This window comes from Buteo buteo, chromosome 19 (assembly GCF_964188355.1).
Source record: "Buteo buteo chromosome 19, bButBut1.hap1.1, whole genome shotgun sequence".
NCBI classification, from domain to species: Eukaryota; Metazoa; Chordata; class Aves; order Accipitriformes; family Accipitridae; genus Buteo; species Buteo buteo.
In genome coordinates, this window is record NC_134189.1 from 19570746 (window position 1) to 19583667 (window position 12922).

The 12922-nt window shown below is 45.1% G+C and overlaps 1 protein-coding gene and 1 long non-coding RNA gene across 7 annotated transcripts in view; one reads left to right on the top strand and one right to left on the bottom strand.

Moving 5' to 3' along the window:
* LOC142042040 (uncharacterized) overlaps positions 1–1026 on the top strand; it is a 23263-nt gene extending 22237 nt beyond the window's left edge. Inside the window, exon 4 of the long non-coding RNA XR_012653609.1 lies at positions 902–1026. This is a non-coding gene — a long non-coding RNA (uncharacterized LOC142042040). The remainder of the gene's footprint in view (positions 1–901) is intronic.
* The window catches only part of KRAS (KRAS proto-oncogene, GTPase), a 27751-nt gene extending 25539 nt beyond the window's left edge, over positions 1–2212 (bottom strand). The window contains exons 1-3 of one of the 6 annotated variants that reach the window (XM_075051475.1): positions 2110–2195; positions 1009–1026; positions 784–906 (exon numbers count right to left, since the gene is read on the bottom strand). In XM_075051475.1, coding sequence (XP_074907576.1) covers positions 784–894 — 111 coding nt within the window. In that variant the 5' untranslated portion in view covers positions 895–906; positions 1009–1026; positions 2110–2195. Of the gene's footprint in view, positions 1–783; positions 1027–2109 lie in introns of those variants that run through there. The other 5 variants (XM_075051477.1, XM_075051473.1, XM_075051476.1 and 2 more) reach the window with 5 other exon arrangements.
* Positions 2213–12922: the final 10710 nt, after the last annotated feature.

Here is a 12922-nt window from a genome sequence, read left to right on the forward strand (position 1 = left end):
ATGGTCTGAGGTTATTAAATCCAACGATCCACAGGAGATTTCAGACAACACTAGCATTTTTCTTGTATTTAAAAGGCAGAGCTTGCCTGCTCATTAAAAGCCTTTAAAATATCACAGCTTTTAAAGCTTAAATACAATTTCAGATTTTGAGGAACTGTGCCACGTATTTCAAAGAATCCACTCCAGTAGCTATCTTAAAACATTTTTTTCTAGATACAGAAACATGCACTGGTGTGTTTAAAAAAAAAACAAAAAACAACAACAACAAAACAGGCTCCAAATTTTGCTTCATTCACCATAACATTCCAGGACACATTTCTCACCGTGTGAAACAGATCCTCATGATAGGAGCTGAGAAAGCTTGACGCATGCATTTCAGAACAAATTTTCCTTCTTGATATCAAAAAGGAAAATCACATTTAAGAGGTTGCATGCAAAGACATGAAAAGTTTTGCCAACCACTTTCAAGTGAATTCAGCAAATACTCTGTCACCCAAGATCCTATAAACATGCATCCAAACTGTCCAACAAGATATGGCAATTAACACCATACTTTAATTGACAAAAATTGTGAATTCTTTACTGCAGATGTTGTTCCACAGCCAGATTCAGAAGCACAGCTATTTCCTCTCCAATGCTGGCCCAGTGCGGACCATTATATGTTTGAGCTCTTTTTATTATAAACCCTTGTTCTATGTTTTTGTGGTAACTGTCCAAAAGTAAACAACTACCATTATTACTGATAATCTCTCTTCACAAAAAGTATAAGATGAAATTGTTTACCTCTATTGTAGGGTCATATTCATCCACAAAGTGATTCTGAATTAGCTGTATTGTCAAGGCGCTCTTGCCTACACCACCAGCTCCAACGACAACAAGTTTATATTCTGTCATTTTTTAGCAGACCTGATGACAAAGAAACCAACATTAAGCAGAGAGAGTCAGGCTCCGACTAATGAGGATGCTGTTGGTGCGTTTTCATTCAATATCACGTTCCTTTGCTATTACCGGAAAGCAACTCCCTCCCTGAAAGACAAGACAAAAAGCTGTGAGGGAATGCTATTTCTCAAACAAAGTCATACATAGGAAACACAGCGTGGGCACTAAGCTGAAAGGCACCGATTCCAGAGAGAAAAAAAACCCAAGGATACACTAAATTCTGAAAAACGTCAAAGAGTATTTCTTGCGGGGCACAGATATCGTTCTCCACCGCGTTCTCCCAAAGCCCCAGCGACTCTGGGAGACCTCCTGGTTTTTTTACGAAAGCCGGGCCAAACCGAGCGCCGCTCAGGCTGAGCCACAAACCCGGGACTCCCCCCGCTCCTGCAAACGGCTGTGGCGGGACAAGCGCCGGTGCGAGCACAGCTTCACCTGACGGCTTCACCGCTGCAATTATTTTTTTTTTCCCGGGCGAGCCCAGCGCGACCGCCCCGAGCTCCGCCGCGGGTCCGGCGGCGGGATCCCCCCCACCTTCACCGTCCCCGGGGCTCGGGATACGGCTGCCCGTCCCGCCCCGGCTCCCCTCAGCCAGGAGCCAGCGACGCGGCCGGGCCGCCGAAAACTTTCCGGCCCGGCCCTTCGGCCCCGCGCACGGCGGGGGAGGGGGGGGGGTAAAGATTTGGGAGGAGGGGAAAAAAATAATAAAAAAATTAAATCTATGAGGAAAAGGGGAGGGGTGGGGGGTTGCCTCGGCATAAGCCGCCGGGTGCCGGGCTCCCGGAGGGCGTTGGCCACCTGTCCCGCCGCCCCCTCCCGCGGCCGCCGAGCCACCGCCCGCGCCGCGGGGAAGGACGGCGGAGGGGCAGGCGAGGGCTGCTCCGGGGGATGCCGGCGGAGGGGAAGCGGGGCAGGGCGCAGCCCCGCGGGCGGCAGCGGGACAGTCGCCGGGAGGCGGCCCCCGCCCGGCTGCCGGCGTTTCTTGCCCCTCCGCTGGGCGACGCCGGGAGGAAGAAGGGGGACGGGGGGAAGGAGGAGGGGGGGGTGCCCGGCTCCGGGAAGCCGCAGCGCTTCCCCCTGCCCCACCTCGAAGGGAAAGGGAGGAAGAAAGCAAGCTAAGCGCGGCGGCTGCGTCCCGGTTCAGCGAGCTAGGGCTAAGGACTAGGCGGGTACCTGCCTGGCGCTGCAGCGGGCCGCGGGAGCACGCCGGCGCCTCCCTTGCCCGCCCCGCCGCGGCGGTCGCTCCGCGTCCCTTTCCGTCCCGGTCTGAAATGGCGGGGGACGGGGAGGGCTGGGGCTGGAGCTGCCGAGGGAGCCGAGCGCCGAGAGGGTGGATGGCTGGATGGCTGGATGGACGGCGGGCGATCGATGCGCTCCGCGCTCCCCCGCCCCTTGCGGCAGCCTCGGCCCCTCCCTCCTCCTCCTCCTCCCCCCTCCTCCCGCCGCGCCGCCTCAACCGCCCGCGGCCGCGGGCGGTTGAGGCGGCGCGGCGGGAGGAGGGGGGAGGAGAGGTCGGGGCCGCCGCCCGCCGGCACCGGAGGGGCTCGGAGGCGGCGTTTTGCGTCTCAACCTGAGGGAAAGCCTACCCGGGAAGTGCGTTCTCTGAGGGCGGTGGAGGGAAATAAGTGCGATTCCCAGCGTTTCCTCGCCATTTCCCCCTCCCTCATCGCCGGCGGGGACCCGGCGCGCACCGCCGCGGCTCCTCAGAGCGGGGGCACTGAGGGCGTGAGGCGTAAGGGCCGCCGTAAGGGCTTTCTACCGGTTCGTCCTGAGGGGAGCGAGTTGGCTGCCCGGCCGGGGCAGGCGTAAGATAGTCCCTGGCTAAATATAAAAAGCGTTTTTATCCGTAGCCGGTCGTGAAAGTGTCAGCAGAGGCCTTGTGGAACTGCTGCAAAACTTAGGCGCCCGTTAAAGTTGGTCGGTTTGCACTCCTTTCAAAAACTGGCTACCGGGATGCTCTGTATAAAAGTTAATAAACACGGGTTTTTTTCGGAAGGAAGTTAACAACTGCATAGTGAAGCCTATTTTCTTATTAAAAGGCCAAAACCATAATTCCCTGTAATTGAAAGGCTCTAATGTGTTGATTAATATACTGTAATGTCATTTATATGCCTGTGTTACATCCCAAACAGTAAGATTTTTCTGAAACACATCGCCAGGTCTCAGACAAAGGTAGCGAACCTTATTCCTAACAAAGCTTATTTGGAGGGTAACTCCAGTGGTGTCGACTGGCTCACACAAGGGATTAATTTGCCCAGTTTTGCTTTCCCTCTTTAAATTGGAAGGTCAAAAATAAATATGTCGTGTCTACACATCTGGTGTGCAAGAGTTTTAATTTAAGAGGCTGGAGCTTTGTTCTCTGCAACTGCGTGTGACAACTTCCAGCTTCTTTCATTCTCAGTGCGCAGCTAAGGCGCTCTGCTTTTGGGCCATACCCAGACGAGCATCGAAGGCATTAACCCTCTGGAACTATGCCGTCTAATTTAGAAAGTGTGTTCCTATGATTAATACACGTAAATAAGCCAAAGCCCCTGTGGTGGTGTTCAGCACTACTCCCTGATGCTAAGGTGTTAAGACTCAGGTGGAAAACAAACACATCTTTGAGCTGTTGTGTGAAAAATGGTGTCTCTTCAGGCAAAGCCAGCAAAAGATCAGACAAGCTTTTCCTGTGTTCTTGAAATGAGTCTCTTCTGTCACTGAAATCAGTGCCAAAAGTCTTGTGGACTCCTATGGGAGCTTCTGTAAGGATACTCATATACAGTGGGAGGGTATATACTGTCATGAGCTGCGGAGAAAATGAAATTGGGAAACTCTTTATGATCCCCATTTCTCGTCTCCCAGAGATTTAGGTGTTAGTAACCTGGTCATTTTTGTGTTAAATCTTATTAGATTGTTTCCCAACAGCCTCAATAAAAAAAAGACTCGCAAAAACACATGTGACGGTGTAGCATGAAATCAATCTCACAAATTAGAGTTAAAACTGAGTGATTCAGTTTGCTTATTAAGTAGGCTACCTCACATGAGCAGATGTAAAAACCAAAAGAAAGACCTGCTTTCAAAGAACAAGTAGCCTGGTGGTAAAACCACAAGCTTGGGATGTGGGAAACCCACATTCCCATCTGTGGTGTGAAAGAGGCAAAGAAAGGATTTGAATGCAGATGTTCGGTAACTGAGGTAAACGCCCCGATCAGCAATTTTAGGATAGCCGGATCTCACTTTTGTATTTTGCCCCCCCTAGGAAAACTATTTGAGTGTTGTGGTTCTTCCAAATGCAGTGGGAAAATGTCTGCGTAACAGGAAAACTTGCCCAGTTCTGCACATAATGCTGGTGTTCCACAAACAGCTTTGATGGTTTGTTCTCATCTAGAGGGCTTTATATGGGGAGAAGCTGTTCATCTTTAAACCCACACAGTCACAGCTGGGATCAGAAGAGTATCCGGAGAACAGCTGCCTTTGTTAGAACCTTCCCTGTGAAAAATTCAGGTCCTGATGACAGCTTGAATTGTCGTATCTCCATACGATCTCAATGAAATGTGCAAACAATCATTTTGCATATCATTGGGAGGAAAAAAGATTTGTTCAGATTCTGGAAAAAGCAGAATGCAAAGCTTGATATTTTTTTTTTGTGCACAGATTTGTTTATAAATGTCTGTTATGAAACTGCTGTTTGCTTCAATTAAATTTCACTTAGAAATAGCTTCTCAGGCTTGTGTGTGAAGTGGTTTGAAAACAAGCTGAAATAAATGAGCTGATCAAAAATATTAAGTGCCAACCCATATACTGCATTGATATGAAAGCTGGTGAAAAGTCTGTGCAAGTGATGCAAGACCTCCTAGATTTTGCAGAAGTGCTGCTCTATAAGTTACTGACTTCATTTTAGTGATTGTTTCTTCAATGCAATTTGCACAGAGAATTCTGCACACAGGCAAGGAAGATGCACGTCCTCAAATCCCAAAACACTTCAGTGTGCTGGAGCTAAATACCTTTGTGAAGTTAAAGCATATTCATCAATTCAAAGGCTTCTTCACATTTGCATTAAAATATTCCAGTCCCAGTCTTCTGGATCCTCCATGGATATGGATCTTTGAGGGCAAATCAGCAGTCACAACTCCGTACTCTGACAAAATGCTTCCTTTACAATATCAAGCACTAGGCCAAGTATAATCCCATCAGACACATAATTACGCTACTCGGATTTGCCCAATCCCAAAGATTATACAATAAATTCAGTGACATTTTAACTTTGAGAATATATAAGCTTTCACCACCCGTCAGCAGTTGCAAGGTGGGGGGGAGGAAATGTAAAATACAGCTCCAGCATCAAGATAAATAGTAAGCTTTCCCTGTTAACAGAGAGTGTCAGACAAGCTGAGACAAGAGTTAATTTTCCTGTGGCTTTTCCTGGCATTGAAGTCTATGCAAAGCAGATGCAAAGCCAATGTAGAGTTACTACAGGAAGATAAGTGGGTTCATGCAACTTCAAGTTTGCCTGCTGTGAATTAGGAATATTAGTAAAGAGAATTTTTCAGTCACACATAGATAGGCCAAGGGTCCCTGGCCAGTATGGCCAGTAGTGATGCATACATTGTCAGATAACCACTGTCAGATTCAGTCCTGGCCATGCATAAGCAGATGGTTATACTTCAGTTTGTTTAGCCAGAGGCCACAATACTGGCTTTAATGGTAGTTTCATGCTTTTAGGCCACCACTATGGTACTTTGCGCAAGGACAGACACTACCTGATCAGTCTGCACATGTGAAGTGTTTACATGACAAAGTTTGTGAAGACATTTGACCTGGCTGCATGGTTTTATATAGGCTGTGTGTTTTGTTTTATGCAGCCACGTTATTTTGCTCTGGTGTAAGATTCCATGCATGTGTCACTCAGGAGCAGCATTTGAGACATTCCTGTCATTTGGGATGTACATACCAGCCTTCAGCTTTTACCTTTTCCTCTTCTCCTCCCAGGAAAATTAAGACTTTTAAGGAAGTCCTGCCAACTTCGTTATGCTGCCCTATTGTTGTTAAGACCACCTACAGAAGATTTTTCTTTTAAGTCCTATCTAGAGCAGTACAAATGCCCTTACAAATTTTTGTTTGCTGACACAGCAGGATACAATTATATTCCCCAAGACTTTTAACTCACTAACTCTACTCAAGACAGGATCTACAAGACATATATAGGACAGCATACAGTGAACTTAAATATATAAATATTTACATCCAGAGATAAATATCTCTATACATGCAATTTTAAATATGTGAGTTTATGTTAAAATAAAGGCTATAGTTCTCATGGGGTGTTAATTTTTATTCCCTATCAAATTTCCTGTAGTAGTATGGACCTCCTAGAAATTTTACATGTATAGACTGATGTTTAACATAGATGAACTCACACGGTATATGAACACAGCATATATGGACTCACACTGAATGTGAACATGTTTTGCCTCGTCACTGCAAATCCTTTTCAAATTATCTGATGGACCCCAAGAAATCCACAAACCCTAAACCAAAAATTACCTTTCAAATGCTCAGCTATATAAAGCACAAGTCTAGGTTCTAAGCTCCTTTAGCTTCAGTGGCAGCTAGGTTGTCCACTATCCACTTTAAACTCAAGAATAGCACAAGGTCCTGCAAACCTTCCTTCTTTTTCATATGAAGGCACTGAGGAAACATGGTTAATGTATTTTTCTGCAATAACATTAGATTTGGCTTGAAAGTTATCTCCTAAGATACACCACATTACTGGTATTTGTAAATGGTTTGACTTTTGGATTAATACAGCTGTCTGACTTTTTGAATATAGTTCTCTGCTAAAAATGGGGTGGGGAGAGAGAACAGTTCAACTGTGAACTATTCTTTAGAAAACTGGATGCTTTTGCCATCCTACTAATGTCATCTGGCATTAATTAACATAGCATCTCTCTAATTATATTGTCAGCATACAGCCACTAAATTAAAATACAAAGAGAATTGTTACAAATTCCCAATTTAACTTTGGTATTTCTTTTAAAGCATAATTTTTCAAGTTTTGTGTATATAGGAAATCATCCAAAGCCCACTGAATTTAATGGGCTTCATTCCGATTAGGCCAGAAATGTTTGGAAAAACCAGTGGGGTGTCCAAATTGCCTCTCTAAACCAAGCGATTAGATGCCTCATTTCTATTATTGGCACCCGCAGCTCACCACCCAAAACTAACTGAATATGCAAGACTGCAGATCTAACGGGTGTCCCAAGGGACTGAAAACTACCATGTGGGGAGAAAAAGGGAGCATTAGACACAGTGGAAGTTCACCATCCCACTGCACCTATGCCTTTAGGGTGCCAAAAAGAAACACTAGGAAGAAGGACTTAGTAGATCTCTCCCACCCGAGACAGCATGGAAGAGCAGTGCAGGGGGCTCCATACCACACACTTGCAGTGTGACTGGACCAGCTGCAGCAAAATGTAGTCCTGAGACACACCAGACATCTGCTTCTCCAGTGGAACCTGCAGGAGGTGACCAGAGAGTGCCAGCCCCAGCATGACCCACTTCTCGCAAGCGGCTCCCACCTTTCTCCTGCGTGTTTTGTTTTCCTCTTCCCATCCTCGTGAGTCAGCACGGCAGGCACAGCACAGTGACTGGCTCTGTGAATTGCCCCTCAGCTCTAGCTAGTGGGAGAAACCAGGTAGCTGAGGAAACATGGTAGTGCTACATCCCATGCTTTTTGTGTCATTCTAGGGTCAGCTGCTCCCTGATGCTCTCATAATGAATTTTATGTCTTTCTTTGACTGGGGAGAACTGTGGAGAATAACTAGTGCCTTAGCAGAGTTTGTGCTCTCAGCGCAGAGCTGGGAGGCCTTGAGCAAAACCTTTGGTTCCACCTAAGTCCATCCTGCTTAAAAGCACCCTGTCTGTGGGTGAGAGGAATCTGCATATGCGGCTGAACCAGGCTGGGAGCGACACCGAAGTAAAACACTGCGTTAACTTTGCCTTTTGGAATGACCTAGAGTTCAACCCTACTCTCAGTAAATGGCAGTTCTGCCACTTGCTTAAGCCTAGGTTTACACGTTAGCATTGCCTACCCTTCAGCATCACTAGCCTCCACACATATCCATTGGTATTATTAAAATCTTTAAAATCTAGCTGATTTCTAGCTCACCAAGAGTTTTATTTCTCTGGAGTTTGGTAAAACTGTACATCTCTCTGAGATGATCAGAAACACATGGAAAAATATTAAAACAGTGCATAAAGAGAAAAAGAATGAGGTATTTTCTTTCCAAGACAGCTACTCTTTTGCTGCAGACTTTTTACTTCAGGAAAAAAAATCAAAATGTTGTCAGCACTTTGGAAACTAAGTCCCTTTTTCCACCCTAACAGTCTTTTGCCTATTTTGCCTAGACCTGCAAGCCGAGCATGTTCCTGCAGCTCAGGACAACGCATGAAGACCTAATGTTTTTCAAAGGAGTAAAAAGCATTCCAGCAGCAGTAGCAGTTCACATTCTTCTCGGACAGGATGTATTTCCCCTGCTCCCCTGGGAAACTGGAAGCAGAATCCCAGGCCAGCCCTCCTCAGAAGCTGCTGTGCTTGGGAGTCAGCTATTTCAGGGATATGGACCAGCCTGAGAGACTCAGCCACTGGAGACGCTGGACAACTTGCTGGACAACTTTAGGGAAGGCTGGAAGCCTCTGATCTCAGTGGTCCACAGATCTCTCAGCAGAAGAGCTCGGAGCCTAAAAAGCTGAGGCAGCCAGGCTTGCAGTCCATGGAACTGCCTGGTGGGTTTGGAGCCCAAGATCGTGGCAAGGCAAGGGACAGGCAAGCGAGAAGTTTAAATTGAAATCACTAGTTTCACACAGAAAGTTCGGGTTGGCAAATCCCTGTTTCTCGATCGGGGCTATCGTCTGGATGCAGCTGCTTGCCAGCTGTAGCTTGGTCAGCACAGGGCTGCATTAACTCCTGCTGGGATGCCCTGAATGCAGATGGCAAGGAGCGCGCTGGCCTCATCTTATGTAGCCTCTCCCACAGAAGATGTGGTGCTGCCCCTTCTATGAAGAAGCCTTGCTGTGGTACCTTCATGACCTGTCAATGATTTTCGTTCACTGCTGCCCTAAAGGCTAAAATATGGCCCATTGAATGGCATTTTTGGCCCATCCAAATGACGCAGGACTGGACTCTCTGTTCCCTGTGACTTCTGCATTCATGCACACCAGTGCCAAAATCTGTGTGGGCAGGGTGCATTTACAAGGCCACTAAATGAAAGTGGTGGGATTTTACACAGGGAGAGGGGCAAGCGTGCACCCATTTTCCCAGTCATGGGGCACTTAAAACACATCTGGTCTCTGAGCAGATTATTCTGTAAATCAAAAACCAAGCTTGAATATACCAAATTTTGTGCTCACACCTCTTGGTTACATAATGCATTAAGTTAGACGGTAAACGGTCTGGCACAACCCCTGTGGCCAGACCCTCCACCAGCATAAAGGAATACAGTGTGTGTGGAGTGATACCAGCACAAGCTGTTGCAGCCAGTTCTGGGCTTCCCAAGGCTATAGGTGAAACTGAGTTTTGCAACTCAAATGATACAGTGGCCAGAGGCAGAGAGGGCCTTGCCACTTCTGCAGTGGGAGACAAGGATGTGTGTAACTGGGACAAAACCTCTGGTGAGCTGAACTGTCTGTTCCCATCGCTCCCAAGGCACAGGGAGGCACGGGGCAGTGTTTGCTACTGCTGGGTATGGCCAGCCCCAACCACATTAGTCATCTTTATCCCATATAACCAAGCTCTTACTCGGCACAGCAGCTTCCACACGCTGTCACAGCTGTGGGCAAAAAGGACAGTGGGGCCACACTGTTCCTGACTCTTCCCTTACTGTCCTGGTCTGCTGTCCTCACACTAGAGCCAGCCCAATTAAATTATGTATGTTAATTTATGTATTTTGTAGCAACCTACAAAACAATTCTTTGATCTCAGTTTAGGCCTTTGGTTGTTACTACAATACAAGTGATAATAAGTAAATAAACACAGGAAGAAGTAATACGTATCCAGCAGCATCAGTTTGGTTACCGCTTCCTCACACATACACACACTCCAATGCTAGAATTTCATTTTAAGAAAAGGTCGCTATACTCAAGATCACAGGTCCTACTTTGCTGTGCCGTAATTCAGTTTTCATCCCATTTCATTTCAGGAGATTCCACTGTACATTTATCAGCTTACACACTCAGAATTACTTGCGAATGGCTGTATTTACTCCAGACTTGAATTAGAACAAGTTATAGCAAAATTTGTCTAATGGTCTTTCGTAAGTCCAATAGCAGTGTACAGCCCTAGGAAATGCACCTAGAAGCACTGCAAGAATGTGAATACAGCAGGAAGTATTGCTGAGGTGTAACATGTACACTCAGAAATGGTTCTAAAAATAAAAGAAATTTCAGTTTAATCACAACAGAGGGATTTTTAGGATCACTTGCTCTTGCAGAGGCAGTTAAATAGATCCTGACATAGAGTACCAAGGAAGGAAATGTACGTGTTTATTTTGGAGTGTTTGGATCATTGAATAGAAAGCTTATAGGAAAATGGAAAACATGCAGCAGTAATTTATTTCTAAAGGGAAGGGGGAGAAAAGTCAAGGAAATTCCCTCACAGTCTGCTTGGAGCCAGGTTTTCAGCTGGTGTAAATCTGCAGGCTAGGTTAAAGTTATTGGAACCAGCTCATGTCCTGTAGCAATAGAAAGCAATACAGCAATGTCGATTCACATTAGCTGGTGATTTAAGGTTCTAAGGAAAGTCAGCATTACCAAACTCCTACATCAGGATGAGACAAGGGCTTTGTCCTAGGATCAGATTCAGCTCTCATCTGCAGTGGAGAGGTGCGGCCAGGTAGCGGTCCCTGTCCCTTGTTAGTGTCAATAAACATCAGCCTCTTCCTCTCTTTCCACCGTGCTGCTAAGTCCCTCCCTGACCACATTAAAATAAAATTTGACCTTTGCAACAATGATTCCCGTTTGCTTGTCCTTAGGTCCCAACTCTCAACAGCTTTGCAGACTGAAAGTGTATTCTTCGTGACCTCCTCAATATGTTTGCATTATCAGCTGTTACATTTTTTATTACACATCATTGAATTTAACGCATCAAGACTTTTATGCAGCTTGCCCCTGCTCTCTAGGAATTTCACAAATAAATCACTGACGTGCACTGCAAACTGTCAAAGAGCTGCTGACATACTCTACAGTAGAAAGGCATTGGATAACCTTTTGCACTAGAATGCTATTTTTAAGTGCTTTAATAAAGAGCACTATTGTTTTTGAAAATATATGGCTATGGTGAAAGGAGTTAATGGTTTGCACATGATGTATCACACCCATGATAAAATTCTTCACAGAAAAGTTAAAAATCCCAAGCAGTAACCACACACACAAAATTGTTAAGGATACTCTGTGGGTTGAAGCTCTCGTCTTTGTCTGAGCATTTAGACCTTTCTGAGCGTCCTTTGTGTAACAGAGCACAGATATAAAAGCCAGGCTTAATGATCCAGCCACTTTTCCACACCACAGGGTCACAGCCTTGGGCAAAGGTTTCCCCCATTCAAAGGCAGGGACAGAGGAGAGAAAGGGGTGGCTGGATGTGTCTAAACAGCTGCCTCTCGGTTTTGTGAGCACCCTGAAAAGAAAGGATACCAAAGCATATGTTTCTTGGGACAAGGCCGTGATGTTTCTGCAAAGGGGAATTGACTGTGTGCTGTTTATAACCACCCTTGTGGTAATCAGCAAGTGTCTGTATGTTCTTTAAATAGATGCATTACCCTAAGGAAATACCCAAGTCAGCACCTCTGTATCCTGCTCTTAGAGAGGAAACCTGACCTACAAAGCATCAAAATTTGCTGCCGCTTGGTGAATGGGCAGAAATATTTTAGCTAAGGCCTGACTGCTGCTTGCTTTTCTTGGAGAGGTAGCTTCATCATGCTTGGTTCAGCTCTCACATATGTCAGTTTTACTCTGGGGTGACTGCAGTTATTTAGAAGAGTTGCTCCATAATTACACAAGTGGCAACGAGAAAAGAACCAAGCCTCAAGGAACTGCTTCCTAAGTAAAGCAAGAAGGATGTGATATGATTGAGTAATTGATTAGTTTATAGATTCCTCATTTATTCTCACTAATTGCTGTTAAATATGGATATACATATTTCCAAATATTTGTCCCAGGAAATTACTGCTCTTTTATCTGATACTAAAGTCTTACTGTATGAATCACTTAAAACCAGACAAGGCAAACCACCAGAGAGTGTGTTAAGCAAAATGAGGATAGAGTTGCAGATCAGAAGAACAGGCAAGATAGTCTTCCTCTTTTCTCAGTGCCTACAGAAGAGAGTTCTGTACTGTAGTTTTTTAAACTGACATGGTGCTTGGGACAGTAATTCTAAGAAGAGCTTCACTGAAATACTTATCTCTAAAGAGGTCTTTATAACCAGGTGATGTCTGGAAAAATGTGACTTCCAAAATATTATACAAGTACACATTTAGAACAGAGAAGGAAAAAAAAAAAGACACTGAAAAGGCGTTGCGAACTGTAGCATTACATTTATCCATTAAACTGCATTTTGCTATCTCAGTGCAGTCAGAAACTTTGCAATTATAAACAAGAAACAGAAGACAGAGATTAACATGCTAGATGTTTTACATAGTAGTTTACATCAGAATCTGGTTGTATAAGCTAAAGTGAGAATATTGAAGTCAATTAAGCCACTTGGGAATGACCCTACCATAAGTGAGATCAGAACTAACCATAATAATATATGGTTAAAGCTTCGTGAACACCAGAATGAGTGGGGGAAATGAAATTTTTCTAATGCGTTTCATTTATTACTTGCCAGATTTTAATCAGCCTTTCCTGAAAAACCTGCCATTTATAGAAATACATATTTCGGAGGAAATGTAATAAATAAGCGAATTTAGTTTTGCAGATGTACCGAGGATGCACATACACTTAAAGATTTCGTAAG